At 35.7% G+C, this 27,519-nt stretch overlaps 2 protein-coding genes across 3 annotated transcripts in view; both read left to right on the forward strand.

Annotated features, from left to right (window-relative positions):
• Positions 1–13,315, forward strand: part of CCDC112 (coiled-coil domain containing 112) — a gene marked incomplete at its 5' end in the record, with an annotated part of 84,457 nt that extends 71,142 nt beyond the window's left edge. The window contains 8 exons of the mRNA XM_079701587.1: positions 250–371; positions 3,163–3,252; positions 5,831–5,906; positions 6,306–6,696; positions 9,823–10,236; positions 11,694–11,789; positions 12,493–12,611; positions 12,824–13,315. Of these exons, the coding sequence (XP_079557713.1) occupies positions 250–371; positions 3,163–3,252; positions 5,831–5,906; positions 6,306–6,696; positions 9,823–10,236; positions 11,694–11,789; positions 12,493–12,611; positions 12,824–12,854 (1,339 nt within the window). The 3' untranslated portion in view covers positions 12,855–13,315. The remainder of the gene's footprint in view (positions 1–249; positions 372–3,162; positions 3,253–5,830; positions 5,907–6,305; positions 6,697–9,822; positions 10,237–11,693; positions 11,790–12,492; positions 12,612–12,823) is intronic.
• A 3,128-nt stretch (positions 13,316–16,443) lies between these two features.
• The window catches only part of PGGT1B (protein geranylgeranyltransferase type I subunit beta), a gene marked incomplete at both ends in the record, with an annotated part of 55,374 nt that continues 44,298 nt past the window's right edge, over positions 16,444–27,519 (forward strand). For both annotated transcript variants that reach the window (XM_079702810.1, XM_079702811.1), the window contains 2 exons: positions 16,444–16,583; positions 24,287–24,405. In XM_079702810.1, coding sequence (XP_079558936.1) covers positions 16,444–16,583; positions 24,287–24,405 — 259 coding nt within the window. The remainder of the gene's footprint in view (positions 16,584–24,286; positions 24,406–27,519) is intronic.

A 27,519-nucleotide genomic window follows, 5' to 3' on the forward strand; every position in this document is an offset into this window, starting at 1 on the left:
TGATTAAATTTTCTTAAATTAACATTTTGTAACTTAAGTAACAATTCAAATTACTCTTGATTTTAGTTGAACTTAACAGTTTTCTAACTACTGTTTTGACTCCTTAGCCTTATTGATCCAAGTAATTATATTTTGAATCCTTAGATGTATTAATCCAAATATAAAGTACAGATTGTAAGTATCTTCATATTTTAAACAATTAAAAATATACTTAAATCATATTTACACTATTTGTTTCTTTCCCTAAAGAGTTATTAACATAGAAAAAGATAAACACAATCATTTCTACAACCAAAAAAGTGACTTCAGAATTGAACATAGTATGCTGGAAGAATTGGAAAATAAATTGATTAACAGCCGGAAAACAGACAGTAAGTTGAGTTCATGATGAACAAAACCTGAGATATAAAGTTATAGTTTTGCCCTGTGCTTTGTCTTTGTTCATTGACTGTGTTATTTTCTCTATCAAGATACTTTCTAGCTGGTAATGAGTTTATCTTTTAGGGATATGTATTTATTTTTAGGGTCACTAGTTATTCTGACTGGATTGTTTTCTGTGTATACTTCTTTAATTTTAATAGGAAAAAGAGGGTTTTGTTTTCTGGTTGTCAAATCAATTAATGCTATTAAATTTTTTTAAAGTAAAGGGAAATTGATTCCTGGGCTATCTGATCTTAGCTCATCACCACGATCTTACTGACTGAGCCCCGGACTAAGTAAGCATCAACAGATTCAGAACCTGTACTTAGTGGTATGAAGTGGTCAAGTCACATAATTGCTTAAACTGGAGTTTATTTGTCTGTGATATAAAACCTACCATTTCTACCATAGTAGAGCTGTCTGTGCATCTGATGAAATAATATATAAGAAAGTGCCTTAGAGGTTGTACAGTGAATATGTTCTGTTGTTTGTTATGAATATTAATCATTGTTAACAGTGTACTAAATGTTGGCCTTAAAAAAGAATTCTATAAGAATACTTTGTTTCCTTGTAGATTTTATATGCTGCAAAGTCCTTATGTTATAATAATAAAAACAGCTTTGATTAAAAGAAAAATAATGATTATCAACCCACTAAGCTTTATAAAATATTAAGACTTATTATATAGAGATTATACTGCTCATGGGACTCCCTTATAGTCAATTAAAAGAATATTTTAATAAATTTTTCCTTTCAGAATGTAAGATTGTGCTATTTTAAAAAGTCATCTTTTGTGAGATAGTGGCAAGAATCATTCTCCCTCTTGTACTGGAATGATAAGACCAAATTTCCGGTTCTCCTCTTTGATTCATAAAGGAATCTAAACATCCCTTGTTTAATATTTCTTAATGTCCCTCAGTTCTTTTACAGACAACAGCAAGGCTGATCTTTCTGTCTCTCAGTCCTGCCATTAAGTAGAGTGTCTCCATTCTGTGCATTTTAAATTATTTGATTTTCCCCCTTTTAAGGCAACTTTATTTTTATCATTTTATTTCTCTTCTACAATTTTGCCTCTCTTTATTCACACTTTGTGTTTATCTTATCTAGGAGAAAAAGGAATGCACTGTGTTAGTTTAAGGATATAGAAATTTCCCCTTCACATATTACAGCTCAGGAGTACTAAATACATATTCCTTACATCAAATATCATGCCACAATTTTAGCCTGAATTTATGTAATATTGTACTTGAATGGTTTGCCTACAGTGCAGAATGTCAGTTCCAAATGAATTAATAAAAGATCATTTGCCTGGACTTTCCTGGTGGCACAGTGGTTAAGAATCCGCCTGCCAATGCAGGGGACACAGGTTTGAGCCCTGGTCTGGGAAGATCCCGCATGCCGTGGAGCAACTGAGCCCGTGTGCCACAACTACTGAGCCTGTGCTCTAGAGCCCGCAAGCCACAACTACCGAAACATGTGCACAGCAAAGAAGACCCAACGCAGTCAAAAAAATTAATTAATTAGTTAAAAAAATAAAAAAGATCATTTGCCCTATAGCGGTATCACTGTAGCTGATCAAACTATGGCAAAAATAAAACAACAAAAAACACTTTCGTGATTACTTTACTAGGGAAGTTTCTTGACCTAAAGTTTCAACAGTAAGACTCTGTAAAATACATTGGATAAAGTTTCTACTTTTATGGAACGCTTGAATTTTAATAAAAAATAGAACAAGCCAAAGTCACATACACATATTTGAGGTTTGTTCTGAATATTAGCACTGGCTTCAGGCCTAAATGTAAACTTTTAAAAAAATAATTGCTTTTAAGGACTTCTGAACAGTGCCTTTTGGTGCCTCATGTTCATTTGTGGAAAAGTTGCAAAAAAATAAGGGGGGTGCATAAGTAAAATACCCAAAGATGATAAAATATTACTATTATATGAATATGTATATGAATGTGAATATTTGACTTTAGCCTAATAATTTAAGTAAATATTAAAGTAAGATTACAACTTCAGAAAGAAAATATGAGAGAAGAATCCAGTCTTCCTGCTGCTGATACGGAACATCTGAAAATGGCTTTGAGACCCTCTTCTGTTCTTCAGGCTTTTATTGTGGGCCTAATACTTTACTTCAGACTGGTCGTTTGGCTGAGCTTGGCAACCTGTAGCATACATACCAGTAAATGGCACCTGAGACATCTCCTCAAGGCCATGACTGTGACACCAGGGGGTATCTTAGAGGATGTGGTTAGATGAAGTTAATTCTCACTAGGAAGTTTGTCAGTATTCATAGAATTAATATTGGTTACACAGTTTTAATATTCCAACAATAGTTGAGGTCAAAATCTATGTCCATAAATTATAACAAATTAAAAGAGAAAGAAAAAAACTGTTAAAGAACAAAACATGACTAAACCTATGCTACTGATCCATGTATTTGAGTGTCCAATAACTCAGTCTCTAGAGTTTAAAAAAATATTTCCAAGGACATTTCCTTGGCACAGGTTATAGTAAGATTTAGCCTATTGTGCTTTAAAACATTAGAGGAAATCGAGAGATGGTTTAGTTAGAGCAAGAGTTTGTTCAGGCTGTTTTGACACTTATAAATAACCATCTTTTGTTCATTATTTAATTGCTCTTCACTATCATTTATTAAGTGGTGGTGATCAGTCTTGTGTGAAGAATCCTGAACCACATTTGTCATAGAGTTATTTTAAAGTACATACTTCTCCCTTACAGGAGTAAAAATCCAGCAACAATTGGCCAAAATACACAACAATGTAAAGAAACTTCAGCATCAGTTAAAAGATGTGAAGCCTACACCTGATTGTAAGTAAATTTAGATTTTATATTTTTCTTATGTATTAGTTTTTTCTTTTCATTAGAAAAGTTTATACTTTTCTAGTAAGAATTTTTCTATTTGGCATTAATGGAGGAGCTAAGCCCTACTTTTTGGTTATGGATTAATAAGGATACATCAGAAAACTGTAATATCTGGTGTTTATGTATTTTTTTATCTTTAAAATGCTATCAAACCCTTACAAATTATGAAGTAGACAGAACAGATAATAGTGTCACATACAGGATGAAGAATCTGTGGTATGCAAAGATTCAGATTCAGCTGATGAAGAGGAAAAAAAGACTGATTTCTTGATTCTTAGCCTAGTGTTTTCCCATCATTTGCTTTTTGAAATTATTGCCTTTCAGAGGCATTTCAAATACCTAAGGGAATGGCTAAGTAGTATTGGCAAATTCTAGTCATTTATGAAAAACAAAATTGTATCCTTACCTCCTTGCTTAAGCCAACATTGATTCCTGAGAGATCAAAGCAATACAGTAAAGTGCTCAAGATGTATGGACTTAAGAATCAGACACATGTTGGGTCAAATCCTTGAACTATCAGTTAAGTGATTTTAGGTAAGTTACCTGATCTCTTTGAGCTTTCATTTACTTAGCTCTAAAATGGAGATAATCATACAACCTAACTCATAGAGTTGGTACAGGAATGAAGTGAGACAATGCACATAAAGCATTTATGCACTGCCTATAACATAGTAAGCAATAAAAAATAGTAAATATAATTATTATTTATTAAATTAATACATGAAACCATTAAAATATTAGAAAGGAACATGGGTTAATATTTTTATAATTGTATTATAATTTATAAGAATGACAAAGATCAGAAACCATAAAGAAAAAAGTGGACATAATTGACTATTAAAAAATACCTCAAAACCATAAGCAAAGTTGAAATACAAATTAGGAAAATAGGGCTTCCCTGGTGGCACAGTGGTTGAGAGTCCATCTGCCAATGCAGGGGACACAGGTTCGTGCCCTGGTCCGGGAAGATCCCACATGCCGCGGAGCAGCTGGGCCCGTGAGCCATGGCCGTTGAGCCTGCGCGTCTGGAGCCTGTGCTCCTCAACGAGAGAGGCCGCAATGGTGAGAGGCCCGCGTACTGCAAAAAAAAAAAAAAAAAAGAAAAAGAAAAAATTAGGAAAATATTAGCAGTATATATGTAACTTAAAAAGCTAATATCCATAATGTGTAAAGAGTACCTACAAATTAGAGCAACAGAAAAATGGGCAAAGATTCTAAGTTGCATATTATAGCAAAAGAAACACAAAACACATGTGAAAAAGTGCTCAGGCTTATTAATTATTATAAAAATATCAATTAAATCAATGACAATAAATTTTTGGTTAGTTTGGAACTGGCTAGAATTACGTGGGAAGGAGCACTCTCAAGAACTGTAAAGAGATAGAGCCTCTTTGAAGGACAGTGTGACAGTATTTAGCATACTGTAAAGTGGGCATACTTTTTTGATTTAGCATTTAAGGTTATCAATTATCCTCTAAAAGTATTTATTTGAGGGAGCAGGGATAGACTGAGAGTTTGGGATTGACATGTACACACTGCTATGTTTAAAATAGATAACCAACAAGGACCTACTGTATAGCACAGGGAACTCTGCTCGATATTCTGTAATAACCTAAATGGGAAAAAAATTTGAGAAAGAATAGATACATGTGTGTGTATAACTGAATCACCTTGCTGTACACCTGAAACTAGCACAACATTGTTAATCAACTATACTCTGATATAAAATAAAAATTAAAAATAAAATAAAAATATTTATTTGAGCATGCAAAAATATGTATGCAAAGATAGTTACTACAGCATTGCATCTATTTAAAGGTTCATCAGTTGGAGAATTAATTAAATGAACTAGGGTAGCATTAGACAATGAAATACCATGTAGCCATAAAAAGAATGAAGTAGCCATATGTATATTGATATGGAAAATTAACTACAACATTTTGTTAAAGAAAAAGTGCATGTCGGGCTTCCCTGGTGGCGCAGTGGTTGAGAATCTGCCTGCCAATGCAGGGGACACGGGTTCGAGCCCTGGTCTGGGAAGATCCCACATGCCGCGGAGCAACTAGCCCCGTGAGCCACAATTACTGAGCCTGCACGTCTGGAGCCTGTGCTCCACAACAAGAGAGGCCGCGATAGTGAGGGGCCCGTGCACTGCGATGAGGAGTGGCCCCCACTTGCCACAACTAGAGAAAGCCCTCGCACAGAAACGAAGACCCAACACAGCCAAAAATAAATAAATTAATTAATTAATTAAAAAAAAAAAAAAGTGCATGTCACAAAAAAATATATGTGGTATAAAATATTTTTTTGGAAAAAATAATATTTAAGATATGTGCATAGGAAAAAATCTGTTATCAAAAAACTGCAATCATAAAAATTCACTTTTTAAAAGCACATTTTTTTCTTATCCTTTAGGCTAAGAAATGTTTTTAAATTAAGGGAACATTCTAATTTTCTTCCTAATTTTTAAATCTTAGTCATAATAAAATATGACATAACATAATTTTTCCTTTTTTTTTTACAGTTGTTGAAAAGCTCAGAGAAATGATGGAAGAAATTGAAAATGCAATTAACACTTTTAAGGAAGAGCAGAGGTTGATGTATGTTTTAAATACATTTTAATATACAATTATTTACCTTTTTTCAATAACTCTTTACTAGGTTGTTGTATGTAAACTATTTTATTGTTATGTATTTAATACTAGTCTTACACAAAGGCAATATAAAACCTCTTTTCTTTTGCTTTAGGTTTTAGACTGCTTTTCATGTTTGAAGTGAATGTTCATTTATATTTGGACACTAAAATCTCAAATAAGAATTTGAAAGATTGTTTTTTCTCTGAGGAAACTCTTTTAAGGCTTAGATTTATAAATGTTAATAATGTAAAGTGGAGAAGATGACATCAAAAGAGTTGGGAATAATAAAATTTGAAGAAAAATGAAGGGTTAATATGGATTGGTTTGTATCTTATTTTTCAAACTTTATTTTTAAAATTTTAGCTATGAAGAGCTTATTAAAGAAGAGAAAACAACGAATAATGAGTTGTGTGCCATATCAAGAAAAATTGACACATGGGCTTTGGATAATTCAGAAACAGAGAAAGCTTTCAGAGCAATGTTGAGCAAAGTTCCTGTAGACAAAGTAACACCAAGTACTCTTCCAGAAGAAGTGGTAGAGTTTGAAAAATTCCTTCAGCAAGCAGGAGGGCGACAAGGGGGCTGGGATGATTATGATCACCAGAACTTTGTAAAGGTGAGAAACAAGCATAAAGGGAAGCCAGCATTTATGGGAGAAGTTCTTGAACACCTTCCTGGAAGAACACAGGATGAAGTTCAACAGCATGAGAAATGGTATCAAAAATTTCTGGCCCTAGAAGAAAGGAAAAAAGAGGTAATAACAATTATAATAGCTATTATTTGTTGTATATTTTTGTGTTCTAGGACTGTGCTAAACTCTTTAATATGTATTATTAACTTTACAACAACCCCATGAGGTATGTTACAGTTTTCCCCCCATCTTATAGAGGGTGAAACTGAGGCATTGAGAAGTGAAGTCGTTTTAGTGGAACTATAGTTGGACATCCTCAACATCCAGCATATCTACTCCAGTAAATAATACAGTGGGTCAAAAAAAGTCTGACAGTGGGCAACACCCTCTGTGTCCACTAGAAGTGTGGGAAATGCAGATTTACCCGGGCTTTTGATAAAAGTCATCTTACCAGCAAAGGCCACATTATTTTCAACAGAAAATAAAGAGGCAGTAGAAAGAAAACTCTTTGACTCAAAAGTTTCTTTTAGTTTTGGCACTTCAGCCTCATTATTTATTTTAAAAGACTCAAAATTTTGGCAACTCCAGAGTAAAAGGGTAACTCTTAATTGCAGCAAATACCTAAAAAGTTCCATTTTCACAGAAATATTATTCTGGCTCTGGTTTAGATCAGGATTTCTCAACATTGGCATTGTTGACCATTTGGGCTGGATAATTCTTTGCTCTGGGGGCTCTCCTGTGCATTGTAGGATGGTTAGCAGCATCCTTGACCTCCACCCATTAGATGCTGGTAGCATCCCCTGAATTGTGATTATCAAAAATATTTCCAGATATTACCAGATGTCCCCTGGAGGGTAAAAATTGCCCCTGGTCAAGAACCATGGGTTTAGATAGTCTAAGTCTGAGTCACTTTTTTGTAGACTTCAGCTAGATAAACTTTAACTCGATTGGTTTAACAAGAAAGGTATGGCAGTTCAACAAACAACATACCTAAGGAGCATTAAAGAAATATTTGATTGCACGTGTAGTCTAAAGCTTTAGAAGAAATAGCTGGCATTTGTTGTTGCAGTTGTTTCTGTCCAAAATAATTTGAATGTTCGTAAGGTTGAGACTTGAAACTTTAAGAAAAATTTGGAAACATAAGTCATTTTTAAAAACTCAAAATAACAAGCAGTTAAGAATTATTTGGGATTTTTTTCTCCACGATACTGAAAACTTGAGGTCCACAGGCCAGCAAAGTGGTGTGTGGACCAGCAAAGTCAGCATCACCTGGGAACTTGTTAGAATTTAGCAGGCCCCAACCCCAGACCTAATTTCAACTCTGGGGGCGGGGCCCCAAAATCTGTGTTTAAACAAGTACTCTAGGTTATTCTGTTAACAAGCTAAAGTTTGAGAACCACCTCTCTAGGGAAAAGGAACAGACATACTGCTTCTTGTAATGAAGGTAAACCACCTGGATTCCGGCTTTCTCTTCTTATTCCCAGTCACTCTGTTTCCTGATATCTGATGATTGATTGGATGTAGGGGTGAGGTAAGAGGGGCTGTGAAAGTGGAGGTGTCATTTACTGAAGTAGGACATGGTGGAAGAGAAGAGGGAAGTTTGGGGGTACAGCATCAGGAATGCAGTTTCAAATCTGTTGAGTTTAAAATGTTAAGTAGGAAATTTACCATTTTTATCTCCCACTTCCTTTAATATATCCTGTGTTTTGCCTAAATGAACATACTTATTTTCAGACATTCCATGAACTTTCTGGCCCAACTACCCTTGCTTATCTTGTTCTCACTTTTTGGAACCTCCTTCTTTCTTCCCCCTTCCACTATCAACCTACCCAAATCTGCCCAGATCAGATGCTGCTTCCTTTCTGCTCACTCAAACATAAATAGTCCGCTCAGAATTTCACTAGTACTTGTTTATACGTCTTGTGTGATGTGTGATGGCACATTCTGTGTTCTAGTATTTATGTACATATCTCACCTCAAGCAATGCTGCTCAAACTTGGTGCATGGACTGGATGTTAGTTTGCAAACTATTCTGGTCTTCAATAAGTTATCATGATTGCATGAGAATCAGCTACCCAGTAAGCACACTGTTTAGTTCAGGTGGCTGTTTTTTCACAGAAAACTTTCTCATTGAGGGAGCAGTACACTGATTTACATTCTGGCATCAATTCCTGATATTGTAGTGGACCAGTACTTTGAGTAGCACTATACTAGATGGCATTTTGTATTGTTTTAATCATCTATGGTTCCTGTCACATTGTCTTGCATATAGTACACATAGCATAAGGATTTATTTAATGAAAATGAATGATATACCATAAGGAAAGATGAGGAAATGATTTCCCAACTTGAGGGGAAAGTAATTCAGTGGATGTTTCCTTTATGGCATAGAGAAGGCTGCTAGAATTTTAAATAATCTTTACATACCCATATATAAAGATCTGAAGCTATTTTACTTTTTTTTTTTTTTTTTTTAACACTTATGAAGCACTATGTGCCAGGCATTTACTCATTTAAACTTCACAACAACCCTGTTTGAGAAGTGCTGCCTACCACTTACAGATGAGCAAAATGAGGACAGAGGCATTTAGTGACTCGTCCCAGGTTACACCTAGTAAATGGCAAAACCAGGATTTGGTCCCAAATACCTGGCTTCAGAGCACATACTCTCAACTACCTCACTTTTAATTCCTCTTCTGATATTTGACTAGAGATAGGTCACTCAGAAAGGATTCTAAGCCTGAAAGAGGATTTGGAAGCAGAAGTGAAATGATCAGAGGAAAGGGATGTTTCCCCTGAACACAAATGAAGGAGGTAAAGGGGAGGAGGATACTTCATGAGGTGTTGTCCTTGTGTACCTGGGGATTAAAAGAGGAAGAGAAAGGCTGATGGAATAGCCATTATTCAGTGTTTTAAAAGATACATTAAACTTTTTACAAACAGAAATAGAAAAAACCTGCATTGGTTTAAAAAAACACTTTTAAAAACTAAGCAGCTAGCATCCTGCATCACTATTCTAGAAAGAAAGATGGATTTGAGGTTGTATTTTAAAATGTTTTTGGTGGGAATTTTCTGGCAGTCCAGTGGTTAGGACTCAGCTCTTTCACTGCCGGGGCCCAGGTTCGATCACTGGTTGGGGAACTAAGATCCCGCATGCTGCGCAGTGTGGCCAAATAAAAAAATAAAATAAAAAATAAATTGCTTTTGGCTATTAAAAATATTTTTTCTTGCTATGTTTTAACCATTTAGTCTATTCAGAATTGGAAAACCAAAAAGCAGCAAAAAAAGGAGGAAATTTTCAAGTTAAAGGAAAAAGCGGAGAACATACCGATGCTTTTTCATAATAAACAGGAAGATAATCAAAAGCAAAAAGAAGAACAAAGAAAGAAGCAGAAATTGGCAGTTGAAGCTTGGAAAAAACAGAAAAGTATAGAAATGTCAATGAAATATGCTTCCCAGTTAAAAGAAGAGGAAGAGAAGGAGAAAAAGCAGCAGAAAGAACGTCAGCGCCAATGTAAAGTAAAATTGCTGCTAGAAACTTATACCCAGCAGAAGAAAGAACAGGAAGAATTTTTGAGACTTGAAAAGGAGATTAGGGAAAAGACAGAAAAGGCAGAAAAAAGAAAAACCGCTGCTGATGAAATTTCCAGGTTTCAAGAAAGAGTGAGTAAATACATTTCCTAAATAATTTTTCAGTGATACACATGAAGGTATTACTTCCAGGTTCAGTTCAGCAAAAATTAACTGAATCCTTCTTATATATCTGGCCTGGACCTAGCATTAGTACACCAAAATAAGTGGGCCACACTCCCTGCTTTCTTGTAGATTATAGTCTACTGGGAAAGACTGGTGTGCAAATAGAGGACTTCAGTATAATATGGTAAACAGTGTGGTGATTGAGGTGTGGACAGAGAACTTTCGGAGGTGGATGTGCAAGGAGGAAAGCTTCCCATAACTGTGAGTGTGAGACAGAAGGTGATACTTGAGTTGAGTCTTGGAAGAGAAGAAAGGGGAAGGAAAGGGGAGATCTTTCTTAGTAGAATGAACATGAATGGGCAGCTTGGAGGAGTGTAACAGAGTAGTTTGTGAAGGAAACTGTAAACACTTCAGTATTTTTAGGGCATCAGCTGGGAGATGGGAACCAGCAGGAGACAAGGCTGGAAAGGTAGCCACAGGCCAGGCCATGAATGTCTTGTTTTCTCTGCCAAACTGGCTGGCTTTTCCCCATAGGTGATTTGCTTACTAGTTCACTGTCCATCTCCCTACCATAATGTAAGCTCCATGAAGGCAGAGGTTTTGCCCTTTTTGTTCATCCTTTACCCTAGGGTCTAGCACATTACAGATACTCAACATATACTTAAAGGAATCAAGGTTATTGCTGAGAGGTAGGATTATAGGTGATTTTAAACAAATGTATATAAGAAAAATCCTAATCAAAGAAAGAAGTTGCAATCTTATTATCAGACAGGGTGGAATTCAGTCCAAATGTATTAAAAAAGACAAGGAAGGGTACTTTAAAATGAAAAAGAGTACAAATGAGAGGTAAGTGTTATGAATTGTTATATGCATCAGAATACATAGGAACAACACTCATAAAGCAAAAAATAAGGGAAATACAAAGAAAAATAATAGAAAAAAACACATTACTAGTGGGATTTCTTTTGGTTCATATATAAAAATCTCCCTAAGTAACAAAAGATCCACTCCCCAAAAAGGCAAGCAGGTCACATAATTAAAGGCTTAGGAAAAAAAAGAAAACCTGTTATACAGAAAATATATGAGAGGTCTAAAACCAGACATATCTGTATTGATAAGTGAAAATAGGCTAACTCACCCATTAAAAGAAAGGAAGTTTTAGACTGAGCCATAAAATAAAACAAGAAACACCTACAAGAAGGTGATTCAGAAAGGATGTGCATGTATTACATTTATATTCAGAAAATAAAGCTCTTAGCTTTTTTTGGAAAAAGTTGATATTAAAGGAATATTGCTACTTAAGGTAATTTAATTTTACTTTAAACTTTATTATAAAGTTTACTTTAATAAACTTTGAAACAAATTCTAGCTAATTTTAATTTCTTAATGTTATCTTTTTTGTTGTTATCTTTTTTGTCTTTTAGGATTTACATAAACTTGAACTGAAAATTCTAGATAGACAATCAAAGGAAGATGAAAAGGCAGAAAAACAAAGAAAACTGGCAAAATTAAAAGAAAAGGTACTCAGTACTGAGATTAATTTATTTTCATTGTTATTATCCTAATTCATTTATTTGTAAGGATACAAACATAAAATCCATTTTCTTTTTATCCATCTCCTTTATTTCACACTTACTTATTTACATATTACAAAAAATAACTTGGTACAACTTAAGCAGCTGTTGTTTGAATTCTACCATTTCACATTATAAGCACCTCATTTTCTTTTACCCTAAATTCCTTCTCTCTTCCTACTCTTCATTCTTTTCTTCATTCTTCCTATATTAGCCTATATTTTAGACCTATAGCAGCTATGAGCATTGTTTAATTTCATTGGTGATAAAGATACTGGTGACTCTCATGGATAAAACAAAGGACTTACTGGTGTTTATCTTAAATTTATTGTCTGGCTATATCACTATCATACTTTGCTGCATTACATTTCCTTCACGATAGAAATAGAAAAAAATACAATAGTGGAAGTAGAATAAAATAATTGAACTAGAAAAAAACCTAAATTAACACTTTATTAATAGATTGATATGGTCCAAATTTTATTTTAGCTATATGAGCACAATTATAAGTTTACTGAAACGGTTTTATTTCTGTCTAGCGAATATCAAGTATTTTCCTTAAAACTGCTGTCTGTTACTAAGGATCTTACAAGTACAAACTTAATAGTTCATATAAATTAACTGGCACTCATTTTACTTCTGATTACAGGTTGAAAACAACATTAGTAGAGATCCCTCTAGACTTTACAAACCTACCAAAGGTTGGGAAGAACGCACCAAAAAGATAGGACCAACAGGCTCTGGGCCACTTCTACATATCCCACATAGGTAAAAAGGAGTTAGAATGGGTGTTCACTCTATAATAATTTAATAAACTGCATATAAATTGTAATATTTTATGCAGTTTATGTATGTATATTGTATTTTATAATAAAAAGTTGATAAAACAAATCTATATACTTTTTAAAAGTTAACATTTAATCAGGACTTTTAAAAAATATCCTATATATTTGTAATTGCTCTTTTCTTCTTCTCCTTAGGGCTATTCCAACCTGGAGACAAGGAGTTTAGAAAAGAATATGGGATAATGAAATTGGCATTCAGTTGATGAGAATGTTAGCATATTCCGTTATAGGAGAGAGTGACTAACTGTGTTCTTGAAATATTACTAGCCTAGTCAGGTTGATTATTGTGTTGCATGTGAATTGGCAGGTATTAAGTCCCATGATGCATTGTCATTAGTATTTCCTGTTTATACTAAGAGGGTAATTAATGTACAAGTTGGCCTATTATTGATGTAAAAGTTCCTTGAATAAGTCTATGTTAGAAACAGTATTTCATTTAACTACTTAGAACATTTGAAAGATACTTTGTTTTTGTCACGGCATAGCAAAATAAATTGAGACAATCACAGAGTAACATTTTTAAACCAAAATTGTAAGATTTATAACTTGGAGCTAAATTAGCCTGAGTAACAAAAATGTAAAGTTTTTTTTTTGAGTTATGAAATAAGTTGGTACTTTTTCTAAGTTTAACAAATTGGTAATTTGTCAGTTACTACATTTTTGTGTACCAAATATTTTGTATTTGTTTGAAGCATGCTTTGTTTTATATAGAGAATATTTATTTTAAAAATATGCCTCTCATCTCATATATACCCTATGATTTGTATTATTGATATTTAATCTTTTTGGTTTCCTTTAGCTATTCCAAATCTCCTTTCAGCCTTTCTGGACTCCACACATTTATAAAATCTTGTGTCTTTCACATCTTCTTGGCTGATGCAGTTTTCTTTTCTGCTTTGTTTGCCTCAAAATATGAAAGTCTTCTGTTTTGAAACATCATCTGAAATAAGCTGGCTTTAGAATACTATGATTTCTCTTAGTGGTATTTAAAATGTTTTAAAATTGCTAGACTAATATATTTGGTCAAAAGAGTTAATTTTAAAATTTCCAAACTTTTGTAAATGAAAACACAATTTAACTTAATTTGACTCAACTTTTCATATTAAAAAAATCTTAGTTCCTAACTTTAATTAGTTCCCATCTTATAGGAAAGGCATCATATACATAATAAATATAGAAACTCATTTCTTATAACTTTTATATTAGAGTATCTTTAATTGTAATTTGATACATTTAGGTCAAATAACTCAGAAATTTACTATGAGTAGTAGTCAAAACCTTTTCATATTTCAAAGTTAATATTCAAAGTAGATGGCCTCCAAATTTTGGAAACTGAATTCTGATTATACAATTATTGGTGCAAAATGAGAGAATTAATATAAAACATCCTTAATCAGGAATGCCCATTTTATTAATTGTACTTGTTCTCCTTAACTTTTTAAAATGATTTGAGGCAGTTTAGAAATAAAACAAGAACAGGACAAGGGAATTTCAAAACAGAATTGAACAGCAACAAGATACAGAAAAGTAAAGGTTTCTTATACATTACTTTCTAACGTGTTGCTTTTTGTTGTACACAAATACAGCTTTTAGTTTCCTGCATCTAAGGTAAGCTTACTGGGTGATATGGTTCTTATAGCTTTTTGTTTTATTTTTTGTTTTGTTTTTTTTAATAAAAGTAAGTATGGAAGTATTTTGAAGAAACTAGTCCTTCTAACTGAATCTATTGATAAAATAAATGAGGAATTTATCATATGGATCCTTTGTATAAAGGATGTAGAATAAACATAATAATGTCTTCAGTTACAGGCTCATAGAAGAGATGTCAAATAAACATTTCTTATACCAGATTAAAAAGTATATTAATAAGAAATTTAGAAAAAAACACTAAAGGAAAAATGTTATAAAGCACCCATAATTCCACTACCCTAAGGTAATTTCTTCCAAAAATACACCTATTTTAAATAGGTAGTCTTAGAATACATTTTAGATATTACACTATAATCACTTAACATTACATCACATATTTTTCTATGTCTCTGTATAGTTCAAACATTATCATTTAATGGATAAATAGTATTCAATTTTATAGATACTCTATCATTCCTATACTTTGAAGAACTGTGCTATTTATATATATATATATATATATATATATAAAAACTTAACTAATAATGTAGAGTGACATTTTATGTAGGGGGTTAGATTCTGTCACATGTATGTCAAAAATCTTGTATGGTCAGAATCACCCATGAAAAGGTGGGTGATTACTTACCTAGGAGGTATATTAGCTCTCAATGAGTCCACTATAGAAGTATTTTCCTCCAGATTTGGATCAGATTAGTGGTTCTTGGGCTGAGAATCAGATGGAATATTGGCTCCCCTTTAAGGGCCAGGTTGAACAGGATTGTCTTTCTGAGCTTATATAGAATGTGCATAATTGATTCTAGTAAGTTATATGTGTGTGATGTAATTTCACTTTGAACATCTTCAGACATTTTGTGGTGTATATGTGTAAGTGAGAGAGAAAGATCTTCATTGCAATAATGGAGTGAAAACTCCTCTAAACTGGGCATACCTAAAGGGCAAGGACTGTTGGTCTCTGTATTTGTAGGGAAGCACCAAGGACAGCCCTCTGCCCCTACCTGGCAGTTGTTAATGCAATATTTGTTAAAGACATGCAGGAGTACCTGTGAATAATTAGTTACTAGTACCTAACATTATGCAAGTTGCTTTGGATTGGTGAGTTAGGATAACTCCAGCCCACATGGTATGTTTTTTAAGAAATACATTTTCTAAGAAAGCTAACAATTGAAATTATGCCCAAACTTCTATTAGTTGATTATAAAAACCAAGTTCAGGCCTGATCCTTGCGTGGATTTTTTTCCCCCAAGACTGAATCGTAAACTTTTAAAGGGAAGAATATATGGTTGAAGCAACTTAAATCCCTCTTTTTGAAGAAGAAAAAAAAAAGCTAGAAGCCTATGTTATTTCATTTTTTTAGCATATGTGTAGAGAACACGTTGCGCTTATTTTCCGTTGCAAATTGATCCAACATTGATGCCGGATGACACATTGACTCAAGGAGTAAAATCTTTGTCCCGTGAAAGCAAATGATACAAACCCTCGCATGCGAGTGAACAGGGAGTGTGTGTGTGCGTGCGCGCGCAATTCCTGGTATTCTATAGGACTAGGAACGTCTCTGAACTTTTGTAACATCGATAATTATTTAATAAGCATTTGGTTATCCCCATAACCAAATAATTTGATTTGTAGATTGAGTTTCTCCATTCAGCTTAAAACTGTGGCCTTCCAAAAATGAGTCTGTTGGCAAATTTATACTGGCCCATCTCTGTTTTCATATGTACCATCTTCATGTTCTTTAGGGCCTTACGTTTCTCAAAGCGAACTTGAAGCTACTGACCTTGCACTTCCAAATATCCAAGATAAAAGTTCTGGAAGGATTTGTGGATTTGGGGATTTGTGGGCTGAATTTTACAAGGCTTGCGAGGTGTTTCCAAACCTTTGGAGCTTAGAGTAGAAAAGGCGGGGTCGTGCGCTACCTACGGAGAAATATGAGGGAGAAAGCGCCGCGTAAGGCCTTCCGTTGACAGCGTGTAGCTTCAATCACCGAAGAGGGAAGCGGAGGGCGCACGCCTCCGCCCCACCCGACCCCCAGGTGTTGCCCCTTGGGTTTTCTTCGCGCCGCGAGCCAACTGCTTCCGGGTCGCGGCAGACGTCGTTTCCGTAGCAGCATGGCGGCCACGGAGGATGAACGGCCGGCGGGGAGTGGAGAGGGAGAGCGGTTGGATTTCCTACGGGACCGGCACGTGCGGTTCTTCCAGCGCTGCCTCCAGGTCTTGCCGGAGCGCTACTCTTCGCTCGAGACCAGCAGGTAACTGGTGGCCACAGTCAGCGAGGCCGACACAGGGCCCGGCCCCCCGGAAAGGTGCTGCGGAGCCTGATGTGTAAGTGGGCGCCCGCTGAGGGCTGCGCCACCGCCCACCCAGCACTGCTTCCCCTCCCGGGCCGGGCTGCCGTCACCCTCGCTCCCGCGAGCTACGGCGAGAGGGCTGGGGCGAGCTGTAAGTCAAGGGCTTTTGGAATCTACAGGTTCCGCCCTTTTCACTTCTCAACCATTTTTTCGTCTCAACTTTGAGCTTCCTTTTTACCCCTGCTCCGAACCTGTGATTCCCTTGGCCTCGCTTTTGAGTATAAACAGAAAAAGACAAAGGGTTTGTCATCGTATTTTACCTAAGTAGCCTCTCCAGTGCTTCCCTTTCGTCCATAAAGTCATTCTTAATTGAATGCCTGTATGGTGTTCAGTGTATAGGAGCGGTAGGGAGCCTCTAAGGTTTGCGTAGATAAGAACTTTCCAGGAATCGTAAATCTAATGATAGGATTGGCGAAAGAGGTGCAGTGTTGCTGGAAGCAGCCTGTTAAAGTTTATTTGCAATAGCATTGTGAGTTGGGGTGGTCTGAGGACTGTGATCTGGCAGAGGCTAAGAAACTGAATTAGTCATTCAGAGTAAACGTCTGGGGATGAGAATAACGAAAGGAGGCGGCGATCTTTGCTTTGCACTGTTGTGTTTTGAAGTGAGGCTCCAAAGCTTCATGGGACTGGCTTGGAAGAGAGAGCCAATTGGTTTTGCTCTGATCTTTTCCGTATTTTCGTAACTGAGTCTGTGGTGTATTTTGAACATTTCAGTTTTGGAAGTTTTATAGATTACTTTCGCATACTTGGTCAAGAAATATTTATTATGGTAGGTGCTGGAGGACAGCTGAACAAGACGTACAGGCAGTTTCAATAGGGCAGGTTCCTAACCCGGATTTCCTTAGAGAGACCTTTCCTAATCACCCTTTCCAAAGGAGACTACTTCCAGTCACCACCTGAAATTATATATTGATGATACCCTTCTTTCACACAGGATTGTAGACTTCATGAAGGCAGGATTTTTGTCTTTCTTGTTTACCTCTGTAATACCAGGGCTGCCCTGTCCAATTTGGTAGCCACATTTGGATATTTAAATTTGAATTAATTAAAATTAAATCAGATTAAAAATTCACTTCCTCTGTTTTCAGTAGATACCACTTTTCAAGTGCTCGGTCACCACATTGGCCTGTGGCTTTTGTTTCTATCTCAACATTTACGTCATCTCAAAAAGTCCTACTGGACAGCATTGCACTAGAACCTTGACTAATATCTGGCATAAGAGAAGGCAATAAGTACATATTTGTTGAATAACTATTCCGAGCTGAGCCCTGAAGGATGAACGGATTTTTGCTAAAGAAAGAGTGAAGCATCATTTATATTCCTTTCTCCATCCATGTATATTGATTGACTAGCAGAGCCCATACCTCGATCTAAATGAACATTTCCAAGACTCAGTCATTGATTGTAATGATATGGGATGTTCAGAAATATATTGATAAATCACATTTATATTTTATGAGGATTAATTTTATGTGAATTTAAAGCATTTGAATAAAAAAAAACACCCATCCTATTTTGACTGTTAAACAGTTGAACTTTGCTTGTAGCTATCACAGGTCTGTGGTTGCATTTTCAAAATGCTAGTGTGTTTGGTCTATATAAAATTCAGCAAGGACAAAATCATACAGACTAACGCATGTTGGCAGTAAACTGTAATCCTGCCCACAGCATAAATTGTCTGATTAAACAACTAACTTAACGATAGATTTAATAACTTAGTATGATCTTAAGATTTACACCAGGCATTGTATATTAGGTAATAGATATGTAATATCACAGTGCACTAGTTAAGAGATATTAATGATATCCTTTTTATACCTCATGTTTGTCACTTAAGTATGTTTTATCATTTTGGTTTTTTTTAATGGCTCAATTCATAACCACATTTAAGATAATATGCACATACTGGTTTTTGTGGTGTTTTTTTTTAAGTTTTTCAATTTTTCTCTTTCCTGATTCACATTCTTTCCTTTCCTTAGTTCAGCATTAAGTCCTTTTGTGGTGTATGTGATTCATAATTGACTTTAAGATGCTTGTGAAGAAGCTCCAACTTTTTAAGCAAAGGTGACTGGTCACGAAATTTTTACTAATAGCAGAGTTTTAAGATAAAACAATGTATTAACTAAGTCATAATTCTTAGCTAGTATTATAGTTCAATGCCACAAGCATTTATTGAGGGGCTACCATGTATCTGGGTATGGGGGTAGGTATAAAGCAATGATTCAGGTTTTCCTGTGTTCATTTCTTTTTACTGATAGATGTGAAACAGGTGACTCCTAGGAAGGCTAATATTGAACTAGACATTTAGACCCTTATTTTCTGACCCACCATTTTGACAAAATTATTCTATTTCCCTGCTTCTTTTAGCCTGATCAATAGAATAATTTTAATTTTTCTAATAGCAGTGGCTTTATGAAAATTATAAGGTATACTGTTTGTTGATTCACTCGAGGTTTTTCTTTTATATTAACTTCTGAAAAGTGATGGTTACTAGTTAACTCAAGTGAATATAGACCTTGGATTGTGAGCTTTGTCAATTAACAGGTTTCTTTTCATGAGTGGTTTAGAGAGCTTTTTGGTTATGTGATATTGTTGTCATTTGTGTTTGAGCAGTGGGCATTAGAGTAGGCCTTTTTAAATTGAGGAGCAAAATATTGACCATTTTCTTTTATGTTATTTTTACAGACACAGCTCTTCTAGAGGAAGGGTTTAGATGATTCCCCCCCGCCAAGACATTCACAATCTTTCTATTCTGGTTTCCTCCATATCCCCTCTGTATCCTGTGTTGTAACCACTTAACTGCCTACCAGCCATCAACTTCTCTGTCCTTTTGTTCTCTCCCTTATCCGAAGTATATCACAGTCTGGCAGTGTGTCTCTCAAAGTGTGTTGGTGAGGGAGGCTTTTAATCAGTCATAACAGTACTTATAAAAATACACGTACCTGAGCCCCTCCCCAGATCTACTGCATTGGACTTTCTGTATGGGCCTGGGAGTCTAGCTTCATAATAAGCATCCCAGGTAGTTCTGATGCACACTAAAGTTTGAGATGGTTTGCCTAATAGGAGAAACAAAAGTACAAACAGATTATTTAATACAACAGTGCTTCCCAGCTCTAATGTGCATATGAATCACCTGGGGATCTTGTTAAAATGCAGGTTCTCATTACGTAGGTCTTGGTGGGGTCTGAGATGCTGCAGTTGTGACAGGCTCCCAGGTGAGGCTGACGCTGCTGATTCCCTGGCCCACTTTGATTTTGTTTGCACCGTGATTGTGATATTCACAGGGCATTCCGGAAGCACCTACTTAATCAACCTGAAGAGAGACTCGAGGAGGAGTCTGAGGCTTCCTGGAAGAAGTAACCCTGGAGCTAAATATTAAAGAATGTGTTGAGTTTTTGTGTGGGTGGGTGGATTATAGGCAAAAGGACAATAAATAAAGACAATAAAGATAGATAAGTGAGTGTTGAGCAGGGAAACACCAGTCAGTTCTCTGATAGTGGTTCAAAATGTAAGGCAGGTGTGGTAGGAATTTAGTATGGAGAGGTAGTTATAGGCTTTGTTTGCCATGTCAAGAACCTGGGAATTTGATATCATGTAAGTGACGGGCAGTTGCCAAGCACTGGATCTTCCTGGTTAGATGTGCATTTTAGAGTGATCATTGGATTTGAGAATGGTTATTGTATCAAATGGGACAAAACCAGAACCAGGGGCACCAATTAGGAAGCTGTTGCAATAGTCCAGGAGTCAAGTGCTGGGACAGCAAAATTAGGGATAGAAAGGAGGGGATGAAGAAAGAAGGAGGAGTCCCAGAATTCTAGGGTTGGAACTAGCAACTGGTCTAGAGAACAAGAGGCAAAAGGAGCAGATTTAGAAAGGAAGAGGATGTTATCTGTAGTAGCGCTTAGAAACATCATTTAGTTTACCTGCAAATTGATCTATTGGTGAAGCAACTTGATTGTGGGGGGGGGGCAGCGGGGCGGTGGTAGGGATGTTACTTGTTCATCCAAGTAAGATAAACTTTTTATATGTACTGTTCAGAGGAGGAGAAGGGACAGGAAGACATGGCTTAGTTCAGTTTTTCAGAGTTCAATTCTAGGGAAAAGAAGAAAGGAAGAAAACAGACAGATGCTCTCCAAAGAAGTAATAAAGTAAAAATCACTTCACTGGCCTGATTTTAGGTTTATGCATTGGCAAGATTAGCCCTCTAGATGCCTGAACCAAGGCAGGTTGCCTAGCAGTCTCTACCCCAAGCAGCAGTCAACTGGGCACCACAAAACCCTACATTATTTCTCCCAGGGGCCCACAGCACAGAATTCCTTTTTATTCCATGTGACTTATTTAATTCTCTCCCTCTCAGTGTTTTAGGACTACTTGAGAACTCTAGTGTGGTCAGAAAAGGAATACTTTCTTACTATCCTTAGAGGAAGTCTGGATGTTTGCTCCAAACTGACTTCTTGGTTCTGTCTGCCAGCCACTGCTGAGTGCTTAACTTAATAAACAGGCTTTTCACTATAGTGTTGTTAATCCTATAAACCTTAGTCTAAACTGCTATGAGTTGAAAATGCTGGACTTTGAGAAGCTTTTAATAGTTAAGTATGCAGGACTTTAAAATAGTTTTACCATCAGATGACTGATTTCTGGTGTTTGCATCCATACCGTGGAGCAAGTAAAACAAAAAAACCAGATCATTCAGGTATCTCTTATATACAGATAACAGTGTGACTTTAGAGGAGAGTTTCTAGACCTCAGCCCTGTTGACATTTTGGGCCAGACACTTCTTTGTTGACTGGGGCTGTCTTGTGCATCATAGTACATTTAGCAGCATCCCTGGCTTTTACCAACTAGATGCCAAATAGCACCCTTCCCTAGTGGTGAAAACCAAAATTGTCTTCAGAATGTCCGCTGTGGAACAGCATTGCCCTAGTGGAGAATCGCTGTGCTTCTAAAGCCTGACTGCCCTTTAGAATCATCTGGGAAGCTCCCCATCCTCCACCGCATCCCCACTTACCCAAACACCAGGTCCCAGACCCTACCTTCCATCTAGAATTTACGATACCTTTGTCGTGGAGTAAGGCCTAGGCCTCTCCTGGTTTTGTTAGTGGTGTATTAAGTTGTTTGTTTTTAAGCTGATTCTAATTGCACCACATTTGAGAAACACCCCTTGGACTCAGAATTCCTTGAGTAGTTTTCATTGGTTATCTAGCATTGAAATCTCAAGTTACTTGAATTCTTTGGACTTTATTATCTTGAGCTAGAAAATTAAAGAGATAGACTAGATAATTTCTGCTTTTAACTTAGGAAATAATACCTACTTATTTTTATGGCCCTTTGGATATGTTTTCTTACAACATTTTTTAGTAACAGGAAAATGATTGTTTTATCAACACCTCATGTTGTTCCTCACTTTTATCTCTCTTCCTTTTGCTTTTCTCTGTAATAATGATTTAATAAACTAAAGTATTAGATGCTTAATTTTACCAGACTGTCGTCATTCACTTTATAGATTACAGCCAAACTGAACCCTGTGATAGCTCTCCAGGAGGGCTAGATGTAGTATTGCAAGTCTTTTATTTGTTAGGTAATTCAATAAATTATTTGAGTGCATATCATGCACAAGGCAGACCTTATCTCATGAAACATAATTAGCACCAAGAGCAGTGATTTTCACATGTGGGTACTGTTAGGTAGAAATGTTCCCCATGTCTAAAATATTTTGTTTTGGAGAAGAGTGGTTGGGGGTATGGTGGAAGTTGCCAACTAATGAAAAGGCCTGTATAGTGTAAGTTAGTCCTGTCCCTTCAAATCAGGGAAATACCAATAATAATAGCTTCCACTTATTTAGTGCTTGCGTTTGAGCAGGTAAGCACAATAACTGTGTGAAGTTTAATGATTTACAGATAAGGAAGCTGACTTAGAAAAGACTTAGAAAAGGTTAGGTAACCTAACCAGATTACATATGGCTAGAAACTGACCAACCTAGGATTTGAGGCTAGCTCATTTTATTGAAGATCTGGGCTCTGAACTACTGCTTCCCACATAAAGATGTCCCATTGCCCTTAATTTATTCCTGATCTTATCCAGATAAATCACCTCCCTAATTCAAGTGGATTTCAGTGAGTTGTTAGAATTAAATTGAGATAATATATGAGAAATTTCTTAGCCTAGTGCCTAATACATAGTAATAATCTCTCGATAATGTGAATTTCCTAAAATGTATTGTTCTTGAGTGTACCAGTATCTCATTAGTTTTAGCTTTTGCCTTTAAGCTTTGGTTGGAATTAAATTGCTCTCTGATTTCTCCTCCTGTTATCTAATGGATGCCAGCCTTTTCAACCAGGGATCAGAGAGAGAATTATACCCTTTAAAAAAATGAGTGACTATTTTCTCATTTCTCCTAAAGTTGGTAATACCATTCTAGATGCAGAGGAGAGAAGTTAATTATATACAGTGGTTGCCTTAGGGCATTAAGGTTTAATTTTCTCTTGGAATCTCTGTTTAGAAGATTATAGAATGCATCAAGTGGCTCTGCTAGAAGATTTTAGACCAGATAATTTGAAGTATTAGTTTATCAGTATTAGTCATACGAATTATTAGAATATGGAAACGAGATAACCATGCTCAATCAAACAGCATTGTAGAATGCATCTCAACAGGAAAGGAATTATATGAAACAAACTCTTTAAGTAAAAATCAACCACTAAGGGGACTAGTTTTTATACGAAAGCACAAGGCTTAGATTTCTGATTTAGTGCACAATCTTGGAGGGGAAGGATATTGCTTTGTAGTGTTCCATTTCATCAGAAATGTTCGTCTCGGGCTTCCTTGGTGGCGCAGTGGTTGAGAGTCCGCCTCCTGATGCAGGGGACACGGGTTCGTGCCCCGGTCCGGGAAGATCCCACATGCCGCGGAGCGGCTGGGCCTGTGAGCCATGGCCGCTGAGCCTGCGCGTCCGGAGCCTGTGCTCCACAACCGGAGAGGCCACAACGGTGAGAGGCCCGCGTACAGCAAAAAAAAAAAAAAAAAAAAAAAGAATGAAGAAAAATGTTCGTCTCTATGAAAATGGAAACTGAAATGCATTTGCATTTTTTAAAGTGTTCCTCATTCTCCAAAATTCATTGCAAGTTTTTTCCAAGGGGTCACATTATTCATAAACAAATTTGAATAATGATAGATTTATTCTAACATCCTTAAGAATTAAGCACCAGTTATAAGCATAATTGCTCTTGGCAAATCAGTGAAAATCGAGATTTTTATATATTTTCCACCTTTTTGGCCTTATATATACTGATTAGGTACAGGGAATTCTCTTTTTCAAATCTACTTTTAGCCTTCAGGTTGCTCATAAACTGGCTTCAGTGAAATCATGTATACTTCAGATGAGTAGGGTTGATTTCTTAACCCTTAAATGTCCCTTTATTAAAAATTAAAACAAAGGTTTGATTGATACTATTAACTTATAAGAATAAATTGGTTTTTTCGGCTTTTGCAAGTTGGGAATATTGTTTAAATTACTGTAAAGTTGGAATGAGTTTATTATTTTTCTGAACCAGAAAGACTTCATTGATTTGATAGTTAAGATGGAATTTTATATTTTTTTCTTTTAGGCTGACTATTGCATTTTTTGCACTCTCTGGGCTGGATATGTTGGACTCCTTAGATGTGGTGAACAAGGATGATATAATCGAGTGGATTTACTCCCTGCAGGTCCTTCCCACAGAAGACAGTGAGTGAGTTTTTAGCATTTTGTTTTTAGCGTGATTAGTTGTACCTGGCATAACGTGTTGCACTCGGAAATCTTAGTATTTGTTCCTAAACTGTTAACATATTTTATTCATCTGTGTTTTCCTTGTAACACTCCCTTTCTGTTCAAACACAGTGCTAACCAAGTCTAGTCATTAATCTCTGGAGAGAACAATTTAGCGATGTCTAAGGTTGGATGGAGATTCACAGTTGTACACCATGCTGTGTTGTGTATTTCCACGCTCACGACTGCTTGTTGACTCCTTGTATTCCATAGTTATGTTTGATTAGTTTTGTAGCATTCACTCTATTTTTCATTCCCAACCATTCTTTTTGTCTCTTCAGTGAAAAACTCTTTGCTGTCAAAAAGTTTCATTCCAACCTCTTGGCCATTTTCCCGCTAATGTTGCATTAGTATTTCTTTAATGGTTTCTTAGAGCTCTTATTTATACTTCAGTCATTTTTATGCTTCTTAAAACTTTATACATTTTGATCAATTAAATTCTCAAAATTCATAAATTATTGATCAACTAAATACACACAAGTTTTATAAACTCTGTTGTTCACTCCATTAAGTGTAAAATACCTAATATCTATTTAACTTATAAATGTTAGAAATTCTAACATTGAATTGAATTAGAGCAAGCAGATAAACTCACAGAAAATCATGCAATTTTTGTCTGTGGTCACTACTTACCTTTCTTTTAAGAGTCAGCATTTATAAATTAACTGTGTGGTTCCTTAGTTGGAGTAATCATGTATAAATCTCACCCAGGTGAACTTTGGGGAAATAATAAGCTAAAGCTTTATTTAGAAATAAGTGCTTTGATCTATTAGCAGATGCTGTTGGACATGGTTTGTGGCTTTCTACTTTATTGTTCTTGAAGTTTGTAGTTTTTTTTTTTTTTTTTTTGCTGTACGCGAGCCTCTCACTGTTGTGGCCTCTCCCGTTGCGGAGCGCAGGCTCAGCGGCCATGGCTCACGGGCCCAGCCGCTCCGCGGCATGTGGGATCTTCCCGGACCGGGGCACGAACCCGTGTCCCCTGCATCGGCAGGCAGACTCTCAACCACTGCGCCACCGGGGAAGCCCTGTAGTATTTTTTAATACATAATTTAAAAAATCTGTGCCTGTTGATGAATTCTTGTTAAAAAATGATTAAGCATTTTTAGATCTATCAGAATTTTATTACATAAATATCTAATCACTTTTCACCAACTACATGAAGCAGCATATATGATATATTGGTGAGTAGTTATAGATTCTGACATGTTGGTGAGTAGGATTTATTGAATGTTTTGCTAAGAGTACTCTGCTAAACCTGTGGAGAGGGGCTGTGATAAATTATAAGATATGGTTCTCATTCCCTGAGAGCTTGTGGCTGAGGTGAGGTCACAGTTCTAGTCACCTACAAAATGGAATAATTTGTGTTTTCCTTTTTTCATCAGGATTTTTTTTTCACTAGTTTAAGTGAAAGTCTGGAATTTTTTAAAAAGTTAGATATTAGACAGATGTAAGGTAGTTTTGTTATAGATTATGTATAATTTTTGTTTACTAAAAATACATGTCCTAATCAAATTATACATTGTATTTTCTTAAATATATTTCACTGATACAGATATGAAATTATACACTGTGGTACATAGGAAAGCTATTGTATAAGTTTTTGTTAAAATATATTTTATATTATTTTTAAAAAGTTATTTATGATATTCATTTCCTTGGAATAAAATAGCTATTGTCTCTCTAGAAATGTAGGGACCATAGCATTTTAGTGAGAGACTCATGCTATAAATTACAATTACCAGAACACTAGTCACTTATTCACTATGCTTCCTACTTTCTGTCTTTTCTTATATTTTTATCTACCTTTAAGGACTGTTTGCCGGCTCCAGCTAATTAATATCCATATTCTTTTTGAAGTCTTCTTACTTTTCTTATTTGATCTTTTGTTGTGAGATCTTTGCTGTTATCTGGACTTTCATATTATCCCTGATAATTGTGTTTGCTACATACTCAGTAGAACGGCCAAAATGGAAAATAACAAATGTTGATGAGAATGTTGCACAACTGTAACTACTATTTTACAACTACTATTTAGCAATATTTACTAAAACTGAACATATGTACATTCTGTGAACCAGCAGTTCTATCCTTAGTAGGTATCCAACAGAAATGAAAAAATGTATTCACCAAAAGATATGTACTAGAATGTCGATAGCAGTATTTTTCACAGGAGTTCAGAGTAGGAATATACAAACTACCCATCATTGGTATAATAGATAAATGATATATTATAATTCACACAATGGAATAGTATACAGTAATGGGAAAGAACAATTTAGACCTACATGCAGAAATTTGATGAATGTCACAAACATGTTTTGAGATAAAGAAGTATATAGTGTATTATTCTATTAATACAAAGTGAAAATGTAGGTAAAACGAATCTGAGCTTTTGGGGAGTGACAAGAAGGAAGTAGGATGGGGCTTCTAGGTTGCTGGTCATGCACTTTTTCTTGAGCTGAGTGCTAGTTATACAGGTGAGTTTACTTTGCAGAAGTTCATTATTTGATGAAAGTTAACTTTGATGAAAGTTAAAAATTTTTTTGAATTAGGGTGTACTCACCATCTCTTAAGATCCATCAGAATTCTCTTTTCCCATTGTACTTTCAACTACATGGACTTCATTGGATTGAAGCCCATTGCTAATTTTTAAATTTTTTTAGTCATTGTTGCTTAACTGTTGCTTAAATATTTTTGCTTACATCTGAATTGTAAACTTCTGGAGGACAGTGAATGCGTCAGTCTTACATTTCTTTTCCCTTTTGGTGCCTAGAGCATTGTTGTCTTATCAACAGTTGTTGAACTGCTAAATGACCTACACCTTTTCCTACTTTTCTTCTTTTCTGTATTTTCACGTTTAGCCTAGAGTGTCCTCTGGCTCCTCAAATATTTTCTCATTCATAAGGCATTTGCAGACTGAATAGAACATGCTTTCTGTAACTCTTAGCTCTGTATTTGTCCTACTTTGCGATACCACATAAAATCTTAGGGAATTAAAAAATCTTAAAAGTGTTAAACAAAACCCAGAGACCA

This window comes from Hyperoodon ampullatus (genome assembly GCF_949752795.1).
Source record: "Hyperoodon ampullatus genome assembly, chromosome: 4".
NCBI lineage: Eukaryota > Metazoa > Chordata > Mammalia > Artiodactyla > Ziphiidae > Hyperoodon > Hyperoodon ampullatus.